The sequence below is a fragment of the Pygocentrus nattereri genome, chromosome 4 (genome assembly GCF_015220715.1).
Source record: "Pygocentrus nattereri isolate fPygNat1 chromosome 4, fPygNat1.pri, whole genome shotgun sequence".
In the NCBI taxonomy this organism is placed as follows: Eukaryota; Metazoa; Chordata; class Actinopteri; order Characiformes; family Serrasalmidae; genus Pygocentrus; species Pygocentrus nattereri.
In genome coordinates this window covers 34269232-34296852 of record NC_051214.1, presented here as the reverse complement: position 1 = coordinate 34296852, position 27621 = coordinate 34269232, and the positions used below count along the sequence as shown (strand labels likewise).

At 41.7% G+C, this 27621-nt stretch overlaps 1 protein-coding gene across 1 annotated transcript; it reads right to left on the bottom strand.

Moving 5' to 3' along the window:
* Positions 1-20857: 20857 nt before the first annotated feature.
* bmp2b (bone morphogenetic protein 2b) lies at positions 20858-26300 on the bottom strand. Its single transcript, XM_017681600.2, has 3 exons — positions 25905-26300; positions 24597-24946; positions 20858-21812 (listed from the first exon to the last, which is right to left on the bottom strand). Exons 2-3 carry the CDS (start codon positions 24931-24933, stop codon positions 20920-20922), a joined length of 1230 nt encoding a protein of 409 aa, XP_017537089.1. The 5' UTR covers positions 24934-24946; positions 25905-26300; the 3' UTR covers positions 20858-20919.
* Between the last annotated feature and the right edge of the window lie 1321 nt (positions 26301-27621).

Genomic DNA, 27621 nt, shown 5'->3' with positions numbered 1-27621 from the left:
CTGATTCTAAACTCAAGAACATTCTAATCTCAAGAGCTTCAATGCTACAGCATCAATGTTAATCTCAAGGGCTTCAGAACGGCGGCTTTTCTGCTAATCTCAAGAATTTCCGAAATTATTGTGGTTTCATCTTCAAATTCTATTCCGCCTGTTTCAAACACCATCACCAACAAAACGTCCCTGTAACTCATCAGAACATCCCGCACCAGCAAAAAAAATGAATAAATAATAGGAGAAACTGCTAGCCAAATTCTGGACTGAACCTGTGGAGGAAAACTGAGTGAAACCTTGTTCAGAATGTTTTTTTCCATTGGGCTGTTCATAATCCAGACAGAACATACTGTATGATTTGAAAATACTTAAGCAGATACGCTTCATCACTGCATTTAAGTTTCAGTTTGGAAGATTTGTACCTAAAGTGTATAGATAAACTCAATGGCTGCTTGATTGTGCTTTAGGCCTGCTGCCCTGAAAGGAGTTACAGCAGGCCAGTGACTCTGATGTTTAGGCTGTAAGTGCATTGGGTGAGTAATAGGCCACTGAATGGGAGGTGTTTGTTTCCTCCTCTGGTGAATATGCCAGCGATTCGTGAATGGATGCCATTTTGCCACATGCAAATTGACTACTAGTATCAGCTGAGGTATATTAGTGTTATCCTTGGCACAGGCAAAAAGGCAGTTCAGGAGAAAGACATATTGAAAATTTGAAAAGGTCACGCAAACTCTTACGGGATTACCTTACAGACACTTTCCACGGCTGAGATCCAGTGAATGAAGCCATTGTATGTTGGGACTCAACCCAGGAAAGTAAACTTTGTCAGGACCCAGTTCATTAGCACCTAGTTTAGTGTTTGAAGCGTGTCGCTTAGATGGGGGCTTATAGGGGAAACCCCGCTCAAACATATATATGTCCTTTATGGCCCAGACCCCGCAGGGGGATTTCCACTGCAAATTGCTCAAGAGCAAATAAAACTCTCTGTGGATAAATGAAGAATTAGCAAACATGTCTAGGTGGGGCCTCACCCACAGCTCATTGGTTTTTCTTTATTCTGCAACATGTAATGATTTTCAAATATCAAGAAATATATAATACATCTCTTTGAACATAAAAGGTAGCCAATACATGAACACCGTATTTCCATTGAGAAATGAATAACTTCGACAACATGATTTTGAACACAGTGGCTTCAGCATCCTGCATTGTTTCAGCTCCAAGCATTCAATTTGTTGCAGAATGATGTCTGATTGGAACAATGTGCTGTAATAGATGTTTCCTGTTCAACTACAGCCAAATTAGACACCTCTTGAAAGAGGGATGTCCCTTTTTTGTGAGTGTGGTTGGGTTTGGGGGGATTTAACACACACAGAGAGAGAGAGAGAGAGAGAGAGAGAGAGAGAGAGAGAACACTAGCTTTGAGGAAAGGGGAGTGGAAGGAGAGATGGGTGAAGATTAGAGAGGGAAGCTCGTTTGCACCTGTTTTCCGACTTCTGAAGAGCAAATGTTTAGGGTTTCCATTCTGACTCTTCCATTCAGCTATTTATTTACATGGTGCAAAGACATTATTTTCTGTGAAGCCAAGTTTGACAGATGTTGTATCCCACATCATACTTATACTTCAATCCTTTAATCTACTTCTAAACACATGAAATTATGTGTAAGGATCACAACATTTTTAAAGTTCCTAAAATCAACAGCCTTTTGGACCACAGTGATCTTCTGTATACGGATAACACAATCACGTCATCCAGTGGCTTTATGGAACAGAGGGAGGCTTCTTCGTTTGTGAATTCAAGGTTCATGCCATAAGGCTAAAAAAGTAAAAGTGTCACCCAGAGTTATAAACCTGAGCTAAACCCGGTAGTGACTCATGAGGGGAGAGACCAGAAGAGACACTACAAGTGTTCATAAAGTTTCATAGGCCATGGCCATAAACACGGCCAAACCAGGCTTACTCTTCCTTTCTAGGGAGAGAACAGTGAGTCAGCTGCCAGTTGTTTAATGCATAACAGGGTATTGTAGGAGTCTCTTCCCTGTTGGGATGACTTGCAACTTTGCATTATTGTGACCACAACTTACTTTTCAATTTTCCCCCATAGTCCATTCAAAACGTGTGTGGTTTTGTGTACCCAAAATGGCTGTGATTCATTTTGTACATGACCAGTTTCCAACCTTTCTTCCCTTGTTCAATTCCCTTTGAATGAAACAAGGTACTTTTAGGACTCGGCCTTTAACACTGATATGTAAATGTACGGAACGAACTGTTCGAACAGAAGGTCTTAGGCTTGTCAGGAAAAAAATAGTCTTCATTCATTTCTTTTAGTTGTGTGGAACCTTCGGAAAGCTGCAATAATGCATTTGCTTCTCAACAGCTAGGAGCAGCACAAATCCTCCACTCCAATAGGTCTTAGACAATCTGCTCTTGCAGTACCAACACTGCTCATCACTTCAGAATAAACTGCTGTAGGCTGAATGGGATGTATGCGATGTCACAACCATGATGAATTCAAAACTGTTTTTGCAGCTTAAGTGTAATTAAGCATAATTGTATGCAAAACGTTTGCCCCACCCCCTTTATCAAATTAAGTTTTGTTGATTTTCTAAGTAAAAATATTCTATATGGACAAAAGTATTGGGACCCATTAATCATTGAATTCTGTTGTTTCATTCAGTCCCATTGCCACAGGTGTATAAAATCAAGCAATTAGCCACACAGTCTGCCTTTATAAACATTTGTGAAAAAGGATGGTTCTAAAAAGCTCAGTGAATTTGAGTGTGGTACTATATTAGGATGCCACCACTGCAAACAGTTATTTCACAAAATTTCTTCCCTTCTAGATATTCCAGCACTCTGCTGAGTCAATAACTGCAGAGTTCCAAACCTCTTCTGGCATTAATGTCAGCACCAAAACTGTGTGGCGGGAGCTTCATGGCATGGATTACCATGGCTAGGCAGCTGCATGCAAGCCTTACATCACCAAGCATGATGTCAAGTGCCAGATGGAGTGGTGTAAAGCACGTCGCCTCTGGACTCTGAAGCAGTAGAAACTTGTGGAGTGACCTGTGGAGTGACCAACGCTTCTGTATCTGGCATTATGACGGATGAGTCTGGGTTTGGCAAACGCTAGGAGAGCATTACCTGTCTGACGGCACTGTGCCAACTATAAAGTTTGGTGGAGGAGGAATGATGCTTTGGTCGTTTTTCAGGGGTTTGCCTAGACTATTTAATTCCAGTGAAGGGAAATCTTAATGCTTCAGCAGAGCCAGATATTTTGAACAATTGTATGCTTTTTACTTTGTGGAAGCAAAGTAAATTAACAAAGTTTGGGGAAGAACCTTTTCTGTTCCAGCACGACTGAGCGTCTGTGCACAAAGCAAGCTCCATGAAGGCATGGCTGGGTGAGTTTGGTGTGGAAGAACTTGACTGGCCCACACAGAAGCCTGAGCTCAACCCCATCGAACACCTTTGGGATGAACTAGAATGGAGACTGTGAGCCAGACCCTCTCGTCCAACATCAGTGTCTAACCTCACAAATGCTCTTCCGGATGAATGGGCAAAATTTCCCCAGATACTTCCCAGAATTTTGTATAAAGCTTCCTAGAAGTGAGGAAGCTGTTATAGCTGCAAAGGGGGGCCAACTTCATATTAATGCCTATAGATTTTGAATGGGATGTCATAAAAACACCTGTAGGTACAACATGCAGGTATTCCAATACTTCTGCCCTTTTGGTGTAAGTTAACACATGTTCTACATAGAACTGCATTTTTTAATGCAGAATTTGTGCTTTCTTTCTGAATTTAAAATACTGGGGAAAATATTTTTAAATGGTCTGTTCAAAAATTTTTGTTTTATTTTTTTCCAATATGTTAAATGCAAATAAACAGAAATTGCGCACTTAAATTAGCAGAAAATGCTATAATCAAGTTTGTTCACTGTTATCTTATTTTCACTAAGAAATTCAACAAAACCAGGGGGTGTCAACCTTTGGGATATGATTGTATATAGACAGTATGAGCTTGGTTTTGAAATTTGGCAGTTTCTTTAGAACTGTGTGGTCACTAGTAATTTTACTGGAGAAAGCAAAAACTTTCTAGGCCTGAAATGTGAGTTAATAATACAATACTTTTATTCCATTTAATTTTGGGCCATTTCTTTTGATCCATTCATCATAAAATATTCACACAATATAAAGGACAGTTGGACTGGAATTAAAAAAAGGGTTTGTTTTGACAGTGACCATCTGTTAACATATTGCATTAATTAATTTAAAAAATGGCAAGATAAGTCAATTCAGTTTCGTAGTTGTTTTTTCTTGTTTACAAAGTAACCAGCAAAAATGTGGGCACCTTTATTCATTCATGTCAGCTCTCAAACAGAGCAGATAGATCATTTCAGAAACCAAAAGCAACACCATACAAAAGACTTTTGCTTTAGAGCATTTGCTCATCTAATTCTCTCTCTTTCTTTTTGATGCTGTCGCTATAATGTGTTTGTTTTCTGGAATGCGTCCCTGCTCCTCTGGTCAGACAAAAGTGCCATGTTGAGCAAAACCTCCTCTCACTTTTTATGGCTTGTGTGGGTCGGCCTATTTGTATGCGCTTAAACAAATGAGAGGCGCAGCTGTGCAGGCCTGGTGTATCCGTGTTGGCGTTTGGTGATAAAAATATGCTCGGGTAAAAACCATCCTCTCCGCTCCAGAAATATGAGACCATTTCTCTGGCTTTGAGGAGCATGCAATATTTACAATCAACTGTTCCTCCTCCTTGACCCTGGAGGGGTAGAGAGAGAGAGAGAGGTGGAGAGAGAGAGAGAGAGAGAGAGAGACCACCTATGCAGATGTTTTCCAGACATGGAAAACTCTGCATGTCTTTAAGCACCTGTTGAATTGCTCTGATATGTAATTGACCAATGCTGTAAGCTGTTTCTTAGAGACAACATGCAAAAGTACTGCAGCATTAACAGTAATAAAGTCAAACATGGTTTCAACATGAAGTCTTTGCACACAGGTCATGTCAGCCTCTTGCAAATTGCTTCTGATATGTGGCGAGCGACATGACTCTTACCCTGGTGTAAAGTTGCATAGACATGTCGCGTAATGACACTCTGTGGTGTGACAGTTTTCATGGCATGCTCATGACGCAGTTCTGAATCAGAGTCGGAGGGCATTTAAGGGTGTGGACTGAGGTGTTTCCCGAGTTTTGCTCAACATTTCCAGATTTACGGCTCATTTTCAGGAGGAAAGCTGCATTCCCTCAGCACACGAGGCTCTGAGTGCCATTTCGGGCAGCAGGAGAAATACAGCAGGTCTACATCAACACGGTGACAGAAGCCTCCTCTGTGATGGCCAGCTGCACGTCTGGAATAAAACTCTTCAAATTACATGGAAAAGATGGTCACTGACCGACAGCAAACAAACAGAATCTCTCTCACCTGTCACACAGCTCGCCTGACCTACTTTATGATAGGAAAATGTTACACTAACCTCAAAAAAAAAAGAATAAATTACAGACTGCTGTTTTTATTCCATTCTGTCTTTGCCTCTTTCATAACTTTACTGTGAGTCAAAAAATGCTCCTTCTGCCCATATAAATGCCTCATTAGATTGATAAGATGAACTGTTGTAGCTGTCAGGGTCTACACAGTAGCTAGATTAATCTCACCTTAATTATACTTTGGCCTATTTCTTTGTTGACTGTGCTATTGTTTGGATCTCTTGCATGACCTGCCTGATATTTACTAAAGGTCTGATTAACACTGGGCTGGTTTATGACGCAGGTGTAGGTTAATGGAGGTTAATGGACTTTGACATTTCAGGAACTTAATGGACCACCTGCTCAAATTCCATTACAAGGGTATGAAAGGCTCCATTTGGGAGGGAATAAAATTTAGTGTCCTTGTAATTTTGGATAACACTAATTCTGCTGCTCACTGTTTCACTGTAGAGATGGAGGAGCTCCAGCCCTGGCCACTTGGTAGAAGAAGAACTGAATAATGTTATGAATTTTTGTGAAGCGTTATACATTTGCATTCAACAAGACTTAATACAGATAGCAGATCTTGATAAACGATGGAACAAAACCTCCTGTCTCCATTTTTGTTTTTTAAACTTTTAGTACTATCTGAAAATGACTGTTGCCCTTTACATTGTAAACTTCATCATAAATGAATAAAAAAAAATGGCCCAAAGTAGCTTGAAAAATGTCTGTCCTTTGACTTACTTACATAAACTATGTTTTCTTTTTCTCGTAAAGTTATAGTTTTGGAGATATAAGCGATATGCTTAACCCTGAATATATTATGGAAAAATATTAACCATGGAAGCAATTTTTTTAACAAGACATTTGGTCAACATGTCATCACAGCAAGGTGTCAGGTACAGCACAGCTGTGCTTCACTACTAAAGTCCTCCAGCCACTACAGCAGGAGCTCTGTGTGAGCACCCACGCTCCAAGCTGCACGCAGCTCAGTGTGGAAATGTGGGCCACGCTGCAAATATTTGGCTTGGATCAAGAAATTGAATTATATTGGCACCAAGAGCTTGGAAATAAAAAACAGCAACCTTGGGAACCATTATGCAAAGTGAAAGGAGGCTTAAAACCAAGTGCTACTGATTTTCATTTTTCAACAGGAAAACATCCCTCAGTTGCAAAACCAATCTGCCTAAAGAAACTAACCCCTGGATCTATCTTTGACTCAAGAGTTCGCTGTCAGGTTCAATGTGCCTTATGTAGTTCATGTGGATTGCGTTCTCCAAGTCTGGCAAGACTGGAACTAGAGTTCACTTACATAGTCTTCTTGCCTATATGCTGAGAGCCTCAAAGTGTTTTTTTGCATAATAAAAAAAAGAATTATAGTATTGTAAAAAACAAAAAAAAACCTTCTGCAAATAAACATTAATTTTATGATGAACTGCATTAAAGGAATGGTTTGACAAAAAATAAAATTTCCAAGACGTTGTTGATCAGCCAAGACATGTTTAGTATCTGTATTTGGTTTCTTTAGTTTATCACTGGAAATACAATGAAAAGCTGCTAACAAACACTAGAAGTCAATAGTCACCTAATCTTTTACATGAAGACGTGCCCAAAGCTTCTATTAAGCTGCATCTAGCTCTTCATTAAGGTCATACAGATTTGCCAATGTGGTTTTAAAGCAGGGTTTCTCAACAACTGGGCTGTGGACCACAAATGCGCAGCAAAACACCCTTTGGTGGTCCTCGGGCTTATACTGAGGACGATCCAGTGGTCTGAAGTGGGCCTACTTATCTCACATTATCATAAAAAATGACTTGATAACAAAAATAAAACATCAAATAATTTCAAATGGCAATCAATATTAATACAAGCACTGAAACAATGGCGCACAAATCATGTTGTCACTAAAATATTCCAGAAACATGCAGAAACATCCTGCTTACAGAAACCATACAGCAGACCCCCTTTTTCCTTCAGAACTGCCTTAATTCTTCGCAGCATACTTTCAACAAAGTGTTGGAAACATTCTTCAGAGATTTTGGTTGGTTATTTGAGTTACTGTTGCCTTTCTAACATCTCAAACAAGTCTGCCCATTCTCCTCTGACCTCTCACATCAACAAGGCATTTTCATCCACACAACTGCCACTCACTGGATATTTTCTCTTTTTCACACCATTCTCTGTAAATCCTAGAGATGGTTGTGCGTGAAAATCCCAGCAGATCAGCAGTTTCTGAAATACTCAGACCAGCCTGCCTGGCACCAACAACCATGTCACGTTCAATGTCACTTCAATCACCTTTCTTCCCTATTCTGATGCTCGGTATATATATATATATATATATATATATAGTGATTTTATGGATGTTGGTGTGTTTGTTTAACCATTTTCAACCCACTCCTCGAGGAAGCCCAGTATTATATGTAGTTAAAAAGCAACTCCTGGTTTCAGTGCTTCATTAAATTGTGCTCATCATGTAATTGATAATATTAACTAGTCTCTGTGGTGGCTGTGAAGGTGTCAAGGAAAATATGGACCCAAGAAATTCTTGTTACTTTTTATTGTTTTTATGTTTATTTGAATTATGAATATGACTTTATTTTAATGTATACTGTGATAAACTCACTGCTGAGGTAAATTGCTTAAAAATTTGCTTAGATGACTAAAACCTTTGCACAGTACTGTATATATATATATATATATATATATATATATATATATATATATATATATATATTTTTTTTTTTTTTTTTTTTTTTTAATTTACTTATAAACCATTTGACTGAAACAGACTAAATTGGCCACAGCCATTATAATTCCAAACATATTTGGTTAAATGCACCGTCAGTTCATTTATGTTCATAATATTCAATTATGTTGTTGATTAATCTTACACATTAGAACTTCAATTCAGGTCCTAACCAATGGGAGAGCTTGCTTGGTTGAATCTACCTAGATACAGAGAAAAAAAACCTTGGCTTGGACCATTTTCCATTAGGCTTTTTTAGAACATGACACTTTTTTCGGTTCTATTTAAACATCAAGAAAGAATATTATTATAGTAATTTTAGGTTTTACATACAGCAAGCATGTGATTAAAATAAATAAAAATCAACTTAAATTTCAAACATATATTTTTTTTTTTCACAGAAATCAATAAGCCTTTTCCTGAAGGTCTAGACGGTCCTGGGATTCCCAACCGGTAGCACATGGGTTTGTAAATGAAATGTATTCAGGTCATCCAGTTACTACTCACACTCTTCTAGCATTAGTGACAACACATAAGATAAAGTCAAAATGGCATCCCTTGTAATTGCCACGCATTCCAACATGGCTAGCTGTGTAGCAACACACAGCCTTGGAGCTTGCTTTGTTTGCTCACAGCTGAAGCTCTGAAGAAAGGGAGGACCATCAGGAAAGAGCCAGCTTTGACAATTCCACACAAAGGGTGCACTGTTGCCTAACAGTGTCCTGTCTGTTTCAGTGGAGTTTGCACTGTTCCAGAGGCGCATTTCATGGAACAGTAAGCAAGCATGGCCAAAAACAGGCCCATTGACCAGAGTGATACCACAGTGAAACAAGGCTAAACTAGGGCCTGGTTCTCCTCCGCCTGCTAAGTTCAGAGGTCTCTAATTGCCCAACAAATCTCACTGTGTTTTGCAGGTGTTCATCCACAAAGTCACATGCTTGGTGCTATGAGGAAGGGACCAGGAGAGGCAGCACAGTGTGGGAACAAAGAGCTCTGTGGTGCTGAAGGCTCGCTGTGACTGAGAATCAGCTGCAGGTGTTGCTCTGAAGATTGATATGATTCATAATAAATAGGGTCAAAAGAGTTCAGTAGAACATTGTCTTAAGACCTGTTGTTTTCAATTGAAATATCAAAGACCAACAGTATTCCTTCCTATTAGCATGTAATTATGAAAATGTTTGTGTGAAAATTATGAAAAGGTTTCTTTAAACTCAGTGTTTTGCTCTCTTAACCAACCTCCTCCCATATTAGTTTCATAGACATTGTTGAATAATTCATAGTAATAACTTGACCAAACTTAGCATAAGGGGTTAAATTCATTTGCAAAGACTTTGCAGCATAGCCCACAGAGGAAGTGGGTACATTCACTGCAGTGGGTGTGAGTCCTAAGCTTGGCACGTCAACTAGAGGGAAATTTCCTTTTAATGGCTAACCTCTGACCTCAAGTTAAGTCAACTGCTAAATCATGTGAACATGTGAAATTTTGTCTCATCACCTATTACGTTTCTCCTAGGTTAAAACAACATGAAATGCAGTTTGGTTAAAGGTTCCCACCATACAGGACTAATTCATTTCACTTTTTTCCCATCGCCATATATTCCTAAAGAGGTTCTTCCAAAGGGAAGTGTAGTGATGTCATCAACGGCCACCCATTGGTCTCACTGGGGACTGGCTGGTGAGAGAAGCAGAGCAGAGCAGTGGAGAGAAGAGGGCCAGGCTTTGCCACATCACTCACTCTGCTTCTGATAGCTGGTTTCCAATCCCATAATGACAGAGCAACAGATTGGTATTAAAAGACTCTCATGCCACTTCTGCTCCGAGCATGACGTCAGACTTATAAATACAAAGATGACAGCATTTGGTCGGAGACTCAATCTTAAAATGTCTATTCTCAATGAGTAGGTTGATTCACAGTAACGAGGTGTCCACTTTTCTCTCACCTTATCATTTACTCATTTACACACTTATGAAATACAGGAAATGGCCACAGCTGGCAAACATACTTCACAGAAGATCTTTCCTACGGTGAACAGGATCTTTTATGTTTGAATTTTGTGAGCTGGGATACTTTTTCAAACAAAAATAACCTCAAGCATTTTGAAAGACATTTTTAAAACCTAATGTATCCTGTGCACAAACCTTTGAAACCTCGGGGAACAGAAGTCCACCTCAGCATTTAATTTAGGCTGAACCGCAAAATAAAAACAAGACGGGTTTATACATACAGTTTGATATATTTAGCATATCTACCCTATGGCTGCCAATATCTCAGGAAGATGACATGTCCGGTTTCATGGAATCAATCAAGTCTGATGTACTTTGAGAACAAACAGAGCCTTGTTTCTCACCAGTTTGTGACTGGGCTGGACTGTGGACTTTGAGTGCTGGCAGACCGGGGCTGAATGACCTCATGGCAGCACCTGCACTGCAGTGTGCTGCCTTAAAGAAAATGCCATGGCCTTTAGTGGCCCCTGACCTTTTGTAGTTAACGTAAACTCATTACGCACTCTAGGCCTTGGGGAAGGCCTGTGCTGAGCCTCTGAAAGGGAAAGCACCTCCACGTCACAATGGCCTAATCAGCACCTAGTGCGTCCATCTGGGGCATGTAATTGGGCGCAGTCCTTCAAAATCCTCCCCTCATTATCTCACATTTTCAAACAAGTGCCGCCGCAAGGCTGGCCCGGTGCAAACCCGGCGCAGGCCACCGGGGGTCTCAGTGTCCCATGCGCAGGAAACGTCAGCCGGAGCGCTCAGACTAGCCCCGCAGACAAAGGCTACCTTTGTCTGCCGTCACTTAGCAGCAATTACAGCCCGTCAAAATAGCTTTTTCTGCACTGCAGCAACGTGTTAATGGGCCCAGGGTTGGGTGTGAGGATCTATACACATGAAACAGAGGTCGGAGGTTAATAGGAGCCCCTATGATGTGGCAGATGAGATTTCGGCAAGCTTTCTTCACTGGAGGATGCTGAGAACAAAGATGGGATAATGTGATACAATTAAGCGGACAGCTACCAGGTTCCGGTTTGTCCTAGATGAAAGCAAAGGAACTGGCAGCAAGCTGTGGAGGAGGTTGAGCCATGGCTGTGTGATCAGGTGATATTTTTGGTGGAATTTGCAAGGATGTATGAGCCATATGAAGAGAAAAAAGAAGAGAATGTGGGCGCTGAATATCTTCCAAAAGGAATATACCAGTCTATGGTCTGACTTTGATGTACCATTATTGAGATTATTTCATTTTGGGTCTTTGAAATAGACCCAGCAAAGGAGCCCTCCACTGATGTGTGGACTGTAAAAGAAAACCATTACAGCCTTCAAATTAAAAGCTGGCCTAGTTAAAGTGCACCTGAAAATGCTCCATGATAATGCTCCTCAGAGAGTCACGATTATAGCTCCTATTTCAAAGCTGTGAAAGACCTAGCAGGAAGATTAATGTGTTACCATATTCTCTATTGATTTAAGCCCCAACACATTAAGGGAAACCTGGAACCTTTCAGAGATGAAAAGAAAATTTGGCTATGTTTACGGCTAAACCGGATGCCCACTCCACATGCAAAATGAATTCTTTATCAGATTGTGAGTAAAGCAGGCCACTAATCATGGGAGAGATTAAATCACTCCTGGTGTGTTCTTTTGTTGGAGAGTGAGTGTGGAACTAGTTCACTGTTTCTGCTACATTTGCAGGAAACAGCTGAAAACCTTTTTACCCTCTTTAAGACCCAACCAGCAAAGTTGCCAGCATCGTATTCCCTCACATCAAACAAATCTGACCACACAATCAATTATATGAAAGCATAAAGGAATTATGAAACTATCTAAAGTCAAAACAACCTATAGACAAAAAGCTTCATGAGAAGTTAGACCTCCCTCAGTCTTTCTTGATTGAATGCCAAGTGAACATAGCTCAAGAGGAGCCATCCACAAAAGACAGTTCCTTCATTAGGCCCAGGCTAGTGGAAAGCCAGGGAGCGGCAGAAGTTAAGAACAGGGTCATGGGGTTAATTCCGCTTCTGTTGCCTTCATCAGGAATTTTGACAGTGCGTCTCTGGCAAAGGAGACAGCAGAGGAGCTGGGGCTGGATGAGGTCGCCTCTGTGCTTTCACTGGTCCTAATGAGCTTGAGCAGGTTGATTTTTCTTTGTGCCTTTCCCCCAAACAGGGGTCACCTCTCTTGCCCAGGAGATGACAAGCCTGTTTGCCTCAGGCTGGACGAAGGAGTAGGAGTAGAATCACTCTGGATAGGTTCTCCTCCCCAATTCTGAAGTCATTCAAGGAGGAGGAGATGGGTGTATATGCTACATGGAGGCACTTTTATTATGTCGGTCATCATGAGGCAGTTCCAGTCAAAATGAATCTCTTGCAGGGACAAATTACAAGGGCAAACGTGCGTAATGCACATTTCTGTAACAGGCCTCCTCAAAGTAGTCTGTGTAATTTGTTTATGGTTATCCATTTGATGATTTTCCTTTTTTATATATTAAAACCTCCGTACTTAAAAGGAAGAACAAAAGAAAAGAATAAAAAATGACAGTGGGAAGACAACGGAGAGAGAGGAGGGAGAAACATACACAGACTATTCAGAAGGCTGTTCTCCCAGAGCCATGCCAACACACCTGCTACTATTCATTTCAGAGGAAATGGACACTCGGTGGATGAGAGGCTGTTGGCCAGGGGACAAAACCACCACAGCTCCAAATTAGAAACAGGAAGACATGTGGGTAACGGTCCGATTAAAACCGTCCTCCCCACATGGAGTCAATATACTCGAGCCCAGCTCCTTCTCTGGAAACCCAAAACCCAACAGCACTATTTTATGTCGCAGTCAACAAATGCTTCATGTTTGAACAGCAATGGCACAGGCTCGAAGCAGAGATGGTCAGAATTGTTTATAACCTCTGCAAATACTTGCCGCTGTTAAAAATGTCTGTTGTTTACAAGAAGGTCTCAATTGACCTATAGGATTTATGTTCCCTAATGCCATACACAAGCGTGTCACTCTGGTCTAAATGTTTGCGGGAACGTAAGTGGGCCTTCTCAGGACATGATGTACAACTGTTTTACTACTGCTTGACTTGTGGGAAGTCCTGGTGCATCCTACTGTTATACTGAAGATGTACATGAGAAGATCTGTTCTAGAATTTTCTCAAGCAGGAGGTGAAATCTATTTAACTATGTTTAGATGACTCTCTTTAATTTAGTAAGATGTAAACATGCCTAAATCTTAATACACTGCCTGTGTGCTCGACCTAGAGAGCCTGCCGGAACCTTTTAGTGTTTGTCACCCTCCATCCAAAAAGCTTCCAGAACATGCCAAGTTCACAGGGGGTTTGTCTCATACTTTTAGACACAATGTGCAACGACCACACCGAAAAAAAATAGAATGTTTCAGGCAGTTTGAAAAAGAGAGCCGCTTCTAGGCCCTATCCAAACATTCCTGTCCTTTCTCTCACACGTCTGTACGGATATGTGATCTTTCAACGGTTCTGTCGAATAGATTTTGGTGTGCGGAATGCCCCGGACACAACGCTTACTTTCCCACAGCAGACTATTAGTGCCGCCCTCACTGTCAACAGGCGCCCAGCGGGGACAAATGGGGCGGAACCGAATGAAAGAGGAGAAATGAAAAAGCGATGCTCTGCAAGCTCCGTGGATGAAGTAGAAGGGAAATGAATGTTGAAATGTGCCCATTGCCCCCTCGTGTTCACCTCTGACCTGTAACCTACCGATACTTTCCTCCTTCTCCTCTGACGACCACTCTCCGGCATTTCCTGCCTGCTTCACGTACATACCCATCGAGGTGTCAACTTGGAAACGTCAAGTTTAACCACCACGTGTCCTTTCAGAGAGAATTATATGGTCTTTATCAGGAGGTGCTGCCAAGAAAAAGTAATGAAAGAACCAAATGTCTTTTATTAAATATACGACTGCTTTTAAACCTGAAAAAAGGAAGAGACAAGAGTGTAAAAGTATGTTTTTTCTCCCATATGATATTTGCATTTGCCTGTGGGCTTGAAAAACTTCAGCCTTGCCTATTTATTGTGTTGTTTTTGGCAAGCTTGCACTTAAACTGCTCCTACAGACGCAGAAGAAGCTCTTGATGTATTTTTGCACCATTCAGTGTTACAGCAGAAGAAGATCTTACAGATGAGGCACTCACCCACTCCGCGTAAAGTCAATAAATTCAGGACCAGAATGCAGCAGCTTAGTTGGTCATATTTGGTTTGATTGAGAAGACTGGGTTGGCACTCAAGGCTGGCACTCAGCTCAGGCCTATGATGTTATGGCCAGATGTTTGTGTTCCATAGGCAGGAGTGGAAAGCTGCCATGACATCACCCTGAGGACAGCAGGATTCTGGGCCTGGGACAGGAAGTGACTCACAGGAAGTAAGGTGAGGTTAAGCAGGCAGACGGCCATCCATCTCTTACCTTGCACACAAACTCACTCTAACATTCAACAGGTGAAGCAGACTAACATTTGCATGCATACGCACTTTTACAGTTGATGCTAAGTAGAGCTGAATTGGGCACCAGACTCTCCCAGCTCTCATAACTTCTAGGCAAGTGGAATCTCAGCTTTTCCCACGAGTGTGATGTCCTTGACATAATGAATTCAACAGATTAACCTTGACACGATTAACACTGACAGCCAGTAGCTCTTCTTATAAACCGGTGATGAACATGCTATTTAGTAGGCTTACTCAGGTCTGTGTACACCACTGCTTCATTGCCAGATCACTAGATTGCTGGACTGGTGACGTACATGGTGTAAACACGTTAATGGCATGATATGGCATGGCATTACTCATTCATCGAGAAGAGTGATGAAAAAAGACTTCCACTCACACGCAGTGAATGATGCCATGAACCAGGCAGGGCTGGGATGGCGTGTGTCCCTGACCACCACTGCCTAGTGCTTCATATGAAGCCTGTTAGGCTAATGGAAAACTTGTGGGGAGGGAATTAGCATCGTACCACCCAAGGAAACGGACCCCCCCTTCCTCCTGGCCTTGCAGCTGCCTGCAACCTCATGCTAATCCATTCTAAGCAGCAGGTTCAAGACCAGGCTTTGCCACTAGGCCACCAACGGCGTGCAGTGTGCTTTATTAAAAGGATTTTTTCAACACAAACTGGACCAATTAGCATTAGCTTATACTAAACTTGCTGCCACTTTGGGAAATGTTTAGCAAAGATATAATTGGTGAATCTAATGAATATCTATCGATATGGTTATTGTGTATTGATCTTGCACTAACTTTCTGACAATATTACCTATTTTTTTCTACATATTCCTCTAGACTGAAAAGCATTGTATCAGAGCCTCAGATCTGCATCAAAAGAGGAGAAGCTCACTGAGAGAGACTGGTTAATGCCATCTGCTGGTAGGATCTGTTAAAGGTGAGGATTTATCAGGACAAGTCATAAGCATTAGGTCATAAACAGGCTTAGTATTCTTTATTGTCTTTCAAGCACTGGATTTCAAGTGCTTAAGTCACATCATGGTTACAAATAGCAGTACTAGACATCTTCCAAAATCATACCTTAGTGGTACGCTAATCTCCAAACAACCACAAACAGGGAGAAGGTGAATCATTCACAGCTCACCTCTCTCACGACTAACCAACTTGAAACATCCATAAGCAGGTGATGCTCATTTGTTGCTATAGTGTATGTACATGCATACAAAGTACTTCAAAGATCTTAAAAATGGACTCAGATGCAGCGACAGAGAAACTGCACCCAAACTTGAACTTGTTCTTGAGAGTCCACATATATCACCAAAGCTCTTTTAAAGACACAGAACAGATGCACCAGCTAGACCACCAACTGCGTTTAGTACTGCGCTCCAGCTGCCCTGTAGGAACAAACAGCCCAAAAACTGTGTTCTCTCTGGCCATCTGTTTGCGCCCTCACTCAGAGGGACTGTCCTAACAGAGACATGCTCCGCACAGCTTTTTACAAGAAAAGTCAAATTGCTTTCATGCACCAACTCACTGCGCTGCCATGGTGACCATAGACCAATAGATTGAAGGAAATGAAACCAGACTTGACTAAATGGGGTTCTTGGGAAGAGGGATGTGGTTTGTTAGAGAGTTAGAGAGGCCTGTGTCCCAACAACACATATTTAGAGGTATGAGTCAAATTGGATTGGCGCAAGATCAAAGAAAACAGTGCATCTGACCATGAGGGCCTGGGAGAGCGCTCTGACTCACCTCCACCAAGGCACCTGCTCTGTGGGTGTATGAGTGCGTGTTTGCTTGTTTGTGTTTGGAGGACAAAATTACTCTGCTCTGGTGATTAGTACAAACGACACATGTTTCATGGGAAGGTAATGGAGAGCCAAAAAAAGCATGGTTTAAAAACTATGTACTCCAAAAACTTTGCAAATTGCACATAGAAAAAAACATATGCAGATGTCAAGTTCAACTGCTGATTAATACAGGCTTTTGTTTCAGGCAGTCCATCTTTCCTCAGCTCATCCACACCTGTCAGACACTATGAGGTCAGTCCTAACTGAAAAAGTCATTTAGAAGGGCTTCTGAAGCAATAATGCACCAGGTGATTTAGGATTTTCCAATGACAGTGAACATCAGCTTAAGCGAAGCAAAGAAAAGCTTTAGTGGTGTCCGGCCTCCGCTAGTGGCAATGAATCTGTCACTGTGAGTTTTTTGCTAGGTGAACTCTTAATGAGGGGATAATCTGCTGTTCCAGAGGGAGAAGTGGAAAAAAGCACAAACAAACACTAGACTTCATAAATACTACTGAGTCATTTCCTAACATTGGCCCTCGGCTTGACGTAGCCCCCCTGCTGCCAATCACCCATACACCCACACGCATCATAAAAACTAATAATGTAATAGAATAATGTGTTCTTTAAAGGGATATAAGAATGAGAACCGTCGTTTCTAGGTCTTTCGGTCACTCTGGAAAAGTAATTTGTGTGTGTGAGCGTGTGTGTGTGTGAGTGTGTGTTTTTCCTCTCTTACCAAAATGTGGATACAAGACTTTTTGATGTGTTTTGAGCTACTTCACAGATGCTGCGTTTCCAAGTATGCTGGACGTCACATTACGGACGCTTCTGAGAAAGGCGAAGTAAACCACATCTCAAATTAGCGCGCCACTGTGGCATAACAAAGGCCTTCCGGTCGACCGCGGACCTGGGCCGGACTCCGGCATCCCCGTGGCCTGTGGCCAAAAGCCCTATTCTGCCCCGCTTGGGTTCACTTCATCAAAGCTACATGCTGCATAGTTTCCGAACGTCAACCGCCAGAAATCTGGAAATCTGATTCTGCTGCTCTATGAATCTGGTCGGAAGAGCTACAGATACTTTCGGTGTGGTTTGCACTTAGTGAGATGAATCAAATTACAGTTCCTTTCCAAACTGAATCAAACCCCATCCAGCATGCTAAGCCCAGTGTGTGGAAACCTTTATGGATGTATTTCTTGTAGTCCTTTTTGATGTTTTAAATAGAAAAGTGGGAAAACCCACTCTAAGACAAAACGATTGATATTTGCATACTGTCGTTGAGGCCATTAGAGTTAAGACAAATAACTGAACAAATCAAGTCTGAGCCAAGATTAAGACTTTGTAGTTCCTGAAACAAGACCAAGGCCAGATTAAGATTTTTTCAGAACATAAAGTACATTTTTTGTACTTCATTTTACATTCATGATACATGATAGACAAATGGTAGTCTTAGCCTACCTCTGTATTCTTTTCGAAGTAAATGTTGATAAGACTGAAATATATTTCTCTGTACCTTCTTCTCAATCTAGACCTTTAGACTATTTTAAGTAAAATATAGTTACTGAATAGCTGTCAGAGCACTGACCTGCCTTTTTTTCATTAGATAAAGTATAATAATGAGTGCAGATTTTATTTTAATCCATTTGAATATGATGCTGAGATTTAGTTACTATATTAAAAAAACTACACAATACCTCCTTATCTTGAGACCAAGACAAGACCAAGGAAACATAATGCTGAGGCCGGTGGTCTCAAAGCTTGACTCAAACACTGCAACACTACATTCTACCTGAATTCACATTCATAGACTGAAATATAGTTTTTCAGCAACTCTCTTCAACAAAGGATCCACTGTAGGACAAGATCTCCTTGGAAACAAGTCAAGAACCAAGATTTAATAAGATGAAAAAACACATGTGAAATGCATGCTTCTGGGGTATGATATGGTACAAAAATGACCTCCCTTAGGCATAGAACCAAACTGCGCTCAGAAGCTCCACTCAAACATTTGTGCTGCTATTTCCACGGCAAGATCTTGCAAAGAACAGAACATGTAATTCTTGTGGGGCTATTTTACTGTTCTGTATTTGTTGGAAAGTGGAAGGTGCGTTTCTGTTTGTCTCTTTGTGCTTTCTTCACTCTCATTCAGAGGCACACAGGTATCGGAAGCACAGTACAGTCTGGCTATCAAGAACACATGTAAATAGCAGTTACAATGGTTCAGTTTTCAATGAAAACATTAAAATAACCCAAGGACATAATCTTGTTGAACTGTTTTCATGCTTGAAGTCCCAGATCATTTTGAACCCAGAACAGGATGTAGGACGTGGGAGGTCATTTTTGCCCTGTTTCTTACTTTAGAAGCATATATTTCACAAAACACCTACCATAATCATAAAAAACTGTGAAAACGAGAACAATATGTTTTTAGAGGAAAACATTTGGACATTCTTTAAGCCACATGCCTTTCAGCTACTGTTACAAGTTATAGGTTTTAGGCCTATGCCCTTTGGGGCTATCTGTTATGACCCTGACCCCTTCTATGGCATTCCCTCTGACCAGAGAGGGCTTGGAGAGTGGAGGCTGGGCCAAGGGAAATGTGCTCTAAATGGGAAACATGGCAGGGGAGTCGTATTCCCACACAACTCAATTAAAGCTTTATGGACTTGGTGCAGTAAAGGCCAGCCATTAAATCGAACACTTTCCCAAAGTACGTTTCCCCTCAGAGAGTCCTGGACGGCTTGGAGGAACGTAAGTTTTTACTGTTGCGTGAAATGTAATTTTCATTAAAGACCTTCATTCTGAGGTTTTCAGAACAAAACAGTTCCTTCTGGCCCTGAAAAGGAACTGGTGAATGCCGACCACAGAGGACGCAGTTTTTCCCTCCCCAGTGCTGTGGTTGGCTTTATACGATGACAAAGCAATGCAGACAAAAATACCATGTTTCATTGCAAACTTCAGGTTGGCAAGGCATGAACAAACAGTCGAAATCAAAGATACCTCAAGCTGGAAAGGCCCCATGATTTAGCCTTTGAAAAATTATTTCAGGGCTGCAAAATACCTTGTGTGAATATTTGAATGTCATATGTAAGTAAACATTAAACCTGTGGTACAAAACTTCAAACATTCATTGCAGTAATTTAGGTAGTGTTTACCATTTCTGTATTTTGAACAGACAAATTATAGTTCTCTCCCACTGAGATAAGTTCTTTCAGAAGCTGTATAATTCCATTTTTCTTGATCCAAAATGCTTACACCATTCTAGTGTCTTACACACTCTGAATTTAAATGTTTGTTGTTGCTGCTGTTTTTACTCTTTAATCAATTGTTTTTTTCTGGCACTCCATGGTAAGACAAGGATGGTGATGCCAAGAAATGCAATATGATTAAACAACGACACAGTAAGGCTGCCAAGAGTGAGAGATGAGTCGAATGTGCCTCAGCTTGAACAATCACAGCAGGCTCTATCCTCTCCTTTGTTTGTTTCTATGATTATTAATAAAGTGCTCATTTATGGCATGGCTTAGTCCTTTCACTGTGTCTTTATCAGCTGCTCACATTTCTAACTGTTCAAATGATAGCTCACTCTCACCACAAGATTGAACATTTTATATTGCTCTGACCTGAACATCAAGGAACTCCCTGTACTGGGTGTGGTGTTTGGGGGGTTAATTTCAGCTAGCCTGTAGCCAGCTGTTCAGACATATCTTAAGCCTAGTCTTAGACTAAATAGGATTTTAAACGAACAACCTACAATGCAAGTTAGTTCAAGACTAGGATTATCTCAGTCTGAAACTGCAGCCCCCAGACAAGGCGGGCAAAGGGCAGTGCTGGATTTCACAATCAAGACTGCTGAAAGGAAGAGAGAAGGATGACAAAGACATCCAAGAACCACTCAGGAAACAATTAAGCATTGCAGAAACTGTTCTGAAGCTGACGCACCTCTGACTGAAGTCGCTATGTATCTAATTATTATCACACGAAGTGTGATAATATATTGTGATACAGTATGTGAAAGGAGATCTGAACTTCTTAAAATAATGTATCTCCAGAGCCACGTTGGGAGAAGATCATATATTTTCCATGATAAATACACATAATTCATTTACAAATAAAGTGGTTATGATAAAATAAATACATATTAAAAATCTGAGCATCATACTTCATGTGCTATTGCACTGAAATGTACATTGGACGAACATCTTCAAAACCACTGAAGAAGCATTAAAATATTTATTTTCCAATTTTTTCAGTCAATATAAATATTATCATATATATATATATATATATATATATATGTATATATGTATATATATGTGTATATATATATATATATATATATATATATATATATATATATATATATATATATGTATGTATATATACTTTTTCCCTCCAAAATAGCTCTGTGAATGTTCATACATATAAATAAAAGTCTTCACTGGGAGTTTGACTCTCACCGGCAGCCGCAGCCCTCGACGACCATGTCCTGATAGTTCTTCAGCACCACTTTTTCATACTCATCCAGGTAGAGTAGAGAGATTGGGCTGAGCTCCGTGGGCACGCAGCAAGCCCGAGGAATGTTGGAGTTAACCGAGTTCACCAAAGTCTGGACAATGGCATGGTTTGTAGAGTTGAGGTGGTCTGAGAGTGGAAAGGGGCATTCGCCATGGCAGTAAAAGGCATGGTAGCCAGGCGGTGCCACAATCCACTCATTCCAGCCCACATCGCTGAAGTCCACATAGAGCGGGTGCCGACGACAGTTGGTGCGCTGGTGTGGTTTCCGCCGCTGCTTTGGCCCCCGCCTCGTCTGCCGTTTCTCTCTGTGAGCCTGAAGGAGGGGTGCTCCCTGACCGTCGTGGCTGTAAGTGACCAGCAGCGGCCGGGCCTGTGGCCATGTGTCCTCCTCCCCGTGCAGGGAGCGGCTCACCCTCAAGTGCCTCCTCCTGCTCCTCTCAGCCTCTTCCTCTTCGCTGGCCTCCTCAGGGTGAAGCACCTCCACCAGCAGGCCATGGTTGTGGTGTGAGTGTGCAGTCCAGCGTGCCACTGCCGAGCTCACGTCAAAGCTCTCCCAGCGCGAATGTGAGTCCTGCACCAGACGAGTGTCCAGCAGCCTTGTAAGAGGCTCCTCAGATGAGGACTGAGATGGCCTGAACACTTCAAAAATGTTTATGCGGTGAAAACCTCCAGCAACACTACTGTTGCTCGTTGTAAAGTCACTTAGTACTTGGTCTCTGAAAATACGCAGCTCTGCAGCTGTGATTAGCTCCTCTGCTGGCACAGAGGTGAGGTTAAAGATGAATTGTTGTGTAGTCCTTCCTTTCAGGCTGGACAGGGCCTCTAAAGCCTCTGGAAAAAAAACAACAGTGTTACAAGTGCACTGATGTCAAACAGTCAAAATCTATCACAGAATCAGATACTTATTTTGAGTGCATTAAGCTTATACAGCAATGGTTCATTTGCATATCAATGACTAGAAACCTTGGCAGGCTGACCTCTCATAGGTTTACTTCAGTGTTGTTTTGGCTTGCTTTAAGTAATAGTTGGGCCAAGTGTTGAGGCATTTAAAAATGAGTGGTTGTATTTTAGGAAAATGCAGATGCTTCAAAAGTTTCCCTTTAAAAATTTTGCAATCATCCCATTAAAAGCTGTCTTTTTTTTCTTGGATGACTAAAAGGAGACAATCTTGCACCAAAGAACCCTTAATCTCTTTTAAAGTGAGACGTTTTGGAAATTCCATTCTCCATAATCCAACCTATCTGCTTCATAATCACCTAAAAAGACAGCATATTTCATTTGATGTGGGAAAGCCCTGCTGCTTCCTTCTTTCTTTCTTTTTTCTTCCTCTTTTCCCTCTCTCTCAGTCAGTCCCTTCAGAGGGGGAGTAACGCTGTGAACTTGTTGGGGCATGTCTGAAGTAGTCAGCCACAGTTATGAGTGTATCAACATTCCTAATTTCTGTTTGTGCATTATGCCAAAACAAGGAGGCAACAGCTAATGACAAGTCAAACGTTTCAGGCTATTTGACTCTCGACATTACAAGGGGTTATAGAGAAAAACCTCCTCTGAAGTCTTTGCAAAACATTTTAGACAGAACAAAAACACAAGATGAAGAAGATATGAATCCAATGATTTAGGTAGACATGCATCTAATTACATTTACATTACACATAATTTCATAATACAATTTGTGATTACTGTGTATAAATTATAGAGTAACTGTGTGTTCTATTGCTAAAGTAAGATGACCTCAACTAAACTGCATGACCTGAATGCTCTAATATGAAAACACAAGTCAAGGGGGGCAGTTAAGTTGAGTGGTGGCACAAGAGAACTGGATGTATTGGGAATAAACAAAAAGTGGATTTCTAACAGTGAAAAAATATATGCAGCCCACTGCCAAGACTCTGACAAATGATCAAAGATATTGTTTGCACTATGTCAGCACCACCACTGGGTGTCATCCATGCAAGTCCATATCACTGTGTGAGGCCTCCCAGCAGCCGCAATGACTCACTTTTTTGGACACCTCCCTAAAAAAACTCACGTGCCATCTTTTTTACTACAAACTAGTAATCAACACACCAAAATGATTGTTCACTTCGCACTGATAAAAAACACTAATATGCTGTGGAAACCTTTAGATCTAAGTTTGTGATTCAGAATAACAGTTTCTATTTGAGATTTACATTTAATTTATACAATTTTTGCAGACAAGAAGTAGACCTACACAAGTTACAAGTTGCCCAAGTTACTCCATCACTTAACAAAAGGTCACAAACATTAAAACAGAGCAAGAAAAGACTTGTTGCTCATCACATTCAACTTAGACAGACAACAGTTCAGGAGACACTCCACCTTATACACTACTTCATAATGCTATGCATAGTTAGACGTCAGCTAACAAAATGGGACATAAACATCCATTAACAAACAAATGCCACCTGGAAACAGACACACTGGCAGTCTGAGAAGTCATGTAAAGATAAAAAAACATATAGCCTACCAGGAAAATCTAACATGATGTTGTCAGCAACTAAAGGCTTAAGACATTATGCTGAAATGTTTATGTCAGTCAATGTCAATGGAAATGCCATCATGGACTCATGATAGTACTATGAAATGCACAGATTATTGGGTAATGCCTGTTGCATGTGCACAGCTGTGCCTGGAAAATCAATCTTCGTGCAGATGTAAACACTATCAGCTATTTTTTCCAAGAGGTTGCAGTCAGGATAGCATTTTTTGCCTCTTTTAATAACAGTGAGCACTGGGTGTGGAATGCAGAGCCAGTTTCTCAATGATTGCATCAGAGAGTCAGAGAAAGAGCAGGACCTTTCTGGTGTTATTTTAGAACTCAATGCAAGACTATTTTTGAATTAAAGGGAACTTCCATCAGTTTTTCAAAATAAACATACCTCACACCTTGAGATGTAATGCACATTATATGGAGCATTTTAAAGGATAACGGTCCATTATAGGGAATTCATTACAACATTAGTGACAGTAACCTGAGGCCATGATATTAAACAAAAATAAACTGCACACTCTAGATAGTTCTAGATAGTTTAAATAGTTAGAAGATAGTTCTTCAATGCTTCTTTACCTAAGGCAATGATTCTATTGAGAACCATGAGTTCTAATATAGAGCTTACATAGCTTTATGCATGCTTAAATTGTTCTTCTGATTGATGGAGAATGTGTGGTATAAGGTTCTATATAGAACCTTTTTGAAAAGGAAATTTGAAAAGGAAACTATTTAAACAGGCAGAAAGCTATTTAAGGAAGAAACAGCTCTATATAGAACTCATGGCTCTAAATAACTATTTAAGTATGAAACGGCTCTGTATAAAACCATTGCTTTTACTAAAGCTCCCTTGAAGAGCCATTTTTTAAAGAGCGTAGGCCAAATCCTTAGCGTAAACTATCACAAAACAGTTATTAGGCAAAATATTCCTAACCATGCTATGGCATAACTTTTATCTTTGAGAGATTTTCGGACACCTGCTTCTTCTCACTGCCATTGTGCACGCTTCTCTGGGATTTCTGAGTTTCTCTGGAATTCCCCTTCAAGCAGTAAAGCCCACTCAATTGTGGTTGTGAAGGAGCAATAATGCTTCAAAACGCGCTCACCTTCGTGATGGAAGCTCCTGATGGTGTTGGCCCTGCTGACCACTCTGTCCGCGCGCCTCTTCCTCGCGCCCTGCTGCTGCTCTCCTCCGCCACCCGCCGCGTGCATGTGGTAGAGCTCGAGCATGTAGTGGGGCACGACGGCAGCGCCGCTGGGCGTGGGTCTGCGCTTCAGGCCGAACATGTTGAGCAGGCGCAGCTCGAACTCGCGTAGGAAGCTCGCGCTCTGCTCGCCGCTCCTGCGCCGCTCCACGTCGGGCACGAGCGCGGCGGCGACACCTCCCAGCAGCACCTGAGCGAACAGCAGCAGCGCCGTGACGGAGCGCACCGCGGCCACCATGCTCACGCAGATCCTGAGGAGGGAAGGAGAGAAAGAAGAGGCGGTCAAAAACACTGCCGCCGCAGCCGCTCCACAGTGCCATGAGCAACAGCAGCAACAGCTGGAGGAGGATCTGCGGGCAGATGAAGAAGACCTGTAGAATCCCCCATACCCCCCATACCTCCCCCCAAAACAGGGAGAATCACATCTAAAGGTGCTTCAGAGGTACAAAAAAGTCAGATAACCCCCCTCCCCACCCCCCACCCCCATCCGTGTGTGATTAACCGCAGTGGAGAGAGATTGATGTGAATTTTAAAAACGGACGGGGGGAGACCGAAGCGGATGTAAAACAAAGAAAGACATGGGGGGAGGGAGAGAAACGAGGAGAAAAAAGAGAGGCAATCAAAGAAAGAAAAATCGAAAGAAAAGAAACGGGAGACATGAAGAGAGCAGACACGGAGTCTGCAATTAAGCGAAGATAAGAGGAGGAGGAGGGTGTGCACGCGCGTGCGTGCGCACGCAGCGCGGTGTGTCTGCACGCTCTGCCTTTAGATCACGCGCAGGCATGAAAAGAAACTTCCAAAGAGAGAGCGAGAGGGGGAGAGAGAGAGGACCGACACAGGGACTGGCTGCGTGGCTAAAAAAGACATGTGGTGCGGTTTTAGGCCGAGTTTACCACTAGAGAGAGAGAGAGAGAGAGAGAGAGAGAAAGAGAGAGAGAGAGAGAGAGAGAGAGAGAAAGAGACAGAGAGAGAGAGAGAGAGAGACCTACAGGTGGTAGCCCTGCTTCAAACACCTTAAGCACACATAAGTAAACATAAAGTGTTATCTGATAAGGAAATAATACAACAATAATAAGAGACATGCTGCTCTTCGTAACAGTCGAAAATACTGAAAGACTTAAGGGCTTCGGTCAGACAAAAGTCCCTCACTTATTCATACACCCCTCCACTAAAAAGGAGCCCCAAATAGGAGCCGAGACGTTTCATTACCAAACGAGGAAGCGCTGCGGTCGGTCGTTGCTCCAGCTGTCGGCTCCTTTAAATTCCTCATCAATTCGCGTTAAAATCCACACGGATACTCAACGGACCACGCACAGCAGCGGCGGCAGCAGCCCGGCTCTCCTCTCCTCGTCCACTCCGTCATACCCGTCAAACAGGCTGCGTGAGTCGGTCGAACACAGTACTAAAGTTTTTGTTTTGCTGTTTTCTTTACCAGAGAAAAATGATTAGGAAGACAGAAGGGGGCGTCCATGTGAACAGGAGTGGAGGCAGTGAAAGACTCCCCTCTCTGACATCGCTCCTGTCCTGTTTCTCTCGTTCAGGTGAGCTGCTGGCCGGCAGCGCTGCGGAGGCTGAAAGTTAGTTTGAAGCTCCTGCGCTCTGTAGCCACTGCGCTCTGAGGAACGTCATCACCGCGTGCGCCGCGCGCTCTGTTTGAGCCGCGCTGATTGGAGGCGGTTTCGCTCCTCGCGCTCACTCTGCTTTTTGTTGTTGTTGCTTGGTGATGTCACCAGCGTAACGCTCTCAAAGAGTGTCCGTTGGAAAAAAACACTCTGAGAAAGCTGGACAGATAAGATGGACTTTTGTGAGGAATGGTGGAAAAAGCTTTAGATTTGGAATAAATAACATAGGTTTTCAGTCGTTAAGTCTTCCTTTGAACCGAACAAAGGAGGCTATAGCCATCTTCAGATATATTTAACACCGCTTAATTAAGCCAGTCAGTGTCAGAGGTGGACAGATCCGCGGTTGCTTACTGGAATATAACTGTGTATTTTAATCCTACTTTTCTTAGTTTTACTTGAATTTAAGCATATTTGTGAGAAATCTAGTTTTGCTCAGTTCCGTTTCAGCCCTTCAGTTGCTAGGCTAATTCACTATTTTAAGTTTAATTTCATTCTGTTCTGTTGTTTCAGCTCCTGAAATGATTCACTCTCACTTTTCAGCACTGGCATATTATCAGAGACCAAACAGACAAATATACGAGAATAACAAACTTCAATCCTTATTCTGATAAATGTTGTATGGGGAGTTCTATGGGGAGCTTAAGACTTTAAGTGATGCTTCACTCCTACTCAAGTTTTGGTAGCTACTTTTACTTCAGTCATAGTTTCAAAAATAACAATTTCACTTGAGGCTAGTTTTAGGCTACTCAACCCACCACTGCGAAGTGTTCTTTTTCATTAGCAAGCCGTGGGTCAGTCTGGTCTGTAAGCATCCCATTCTGATAAGATGAAGTGAGGAACTGCTTTTAGGTTATGGTTTCTTAGGTAAACGTCTGCAGGGAGCAGGGGAACTTCACCATATATGTTGCGCAAGGAGACATAACATGACTCCAAATGTACAAGTTGAAGATTAAGCCAACTGAACAAGAGAATGTGAAGAGAGTTTTATTTGCCAGTGTTACACTGTCGGCTTCTTTCACGCAGTAGGCCTGTAGTGTTGATATAATATGGTGTATAAGTTGATGTAGCCTATTTGAGTCAATTTAAAAAAAAAAGAGTAATTGATCTTTATTTATCCATTTCATTTGTTCACCCATTCTATTTGATTAGCAATTTGATGGAACCATGGCTATTTGTGATGAGTGCAGTATGATTCTCTTGGATGCAGCCTACAATTTACATTCACAGAAAGACTTATAGACTGGATAAAAACAAACTGACACATTGCCGGTCCTTTTAGTCACAAGGATTAAGGTTGTTAGTGC

Bases quoted from the DNA above. Each gene is read 5' to 3' on its own strand.
- bmp2b (XM_017681600.2), bottom strand. From the start codon at position 24,933: ATGGTGGCCGCGGTGCGCTCCGTCACGGCGCTGCTGCTGTTCGCTCAG. The intron at 21,813-24,596 runs GTGAGCGCGTTT...TTTTTTTTCCAG, and splicing joins CAGGAGCTTCCATCACGAAG to AGGCTTTAGAGGCCCTGTCC.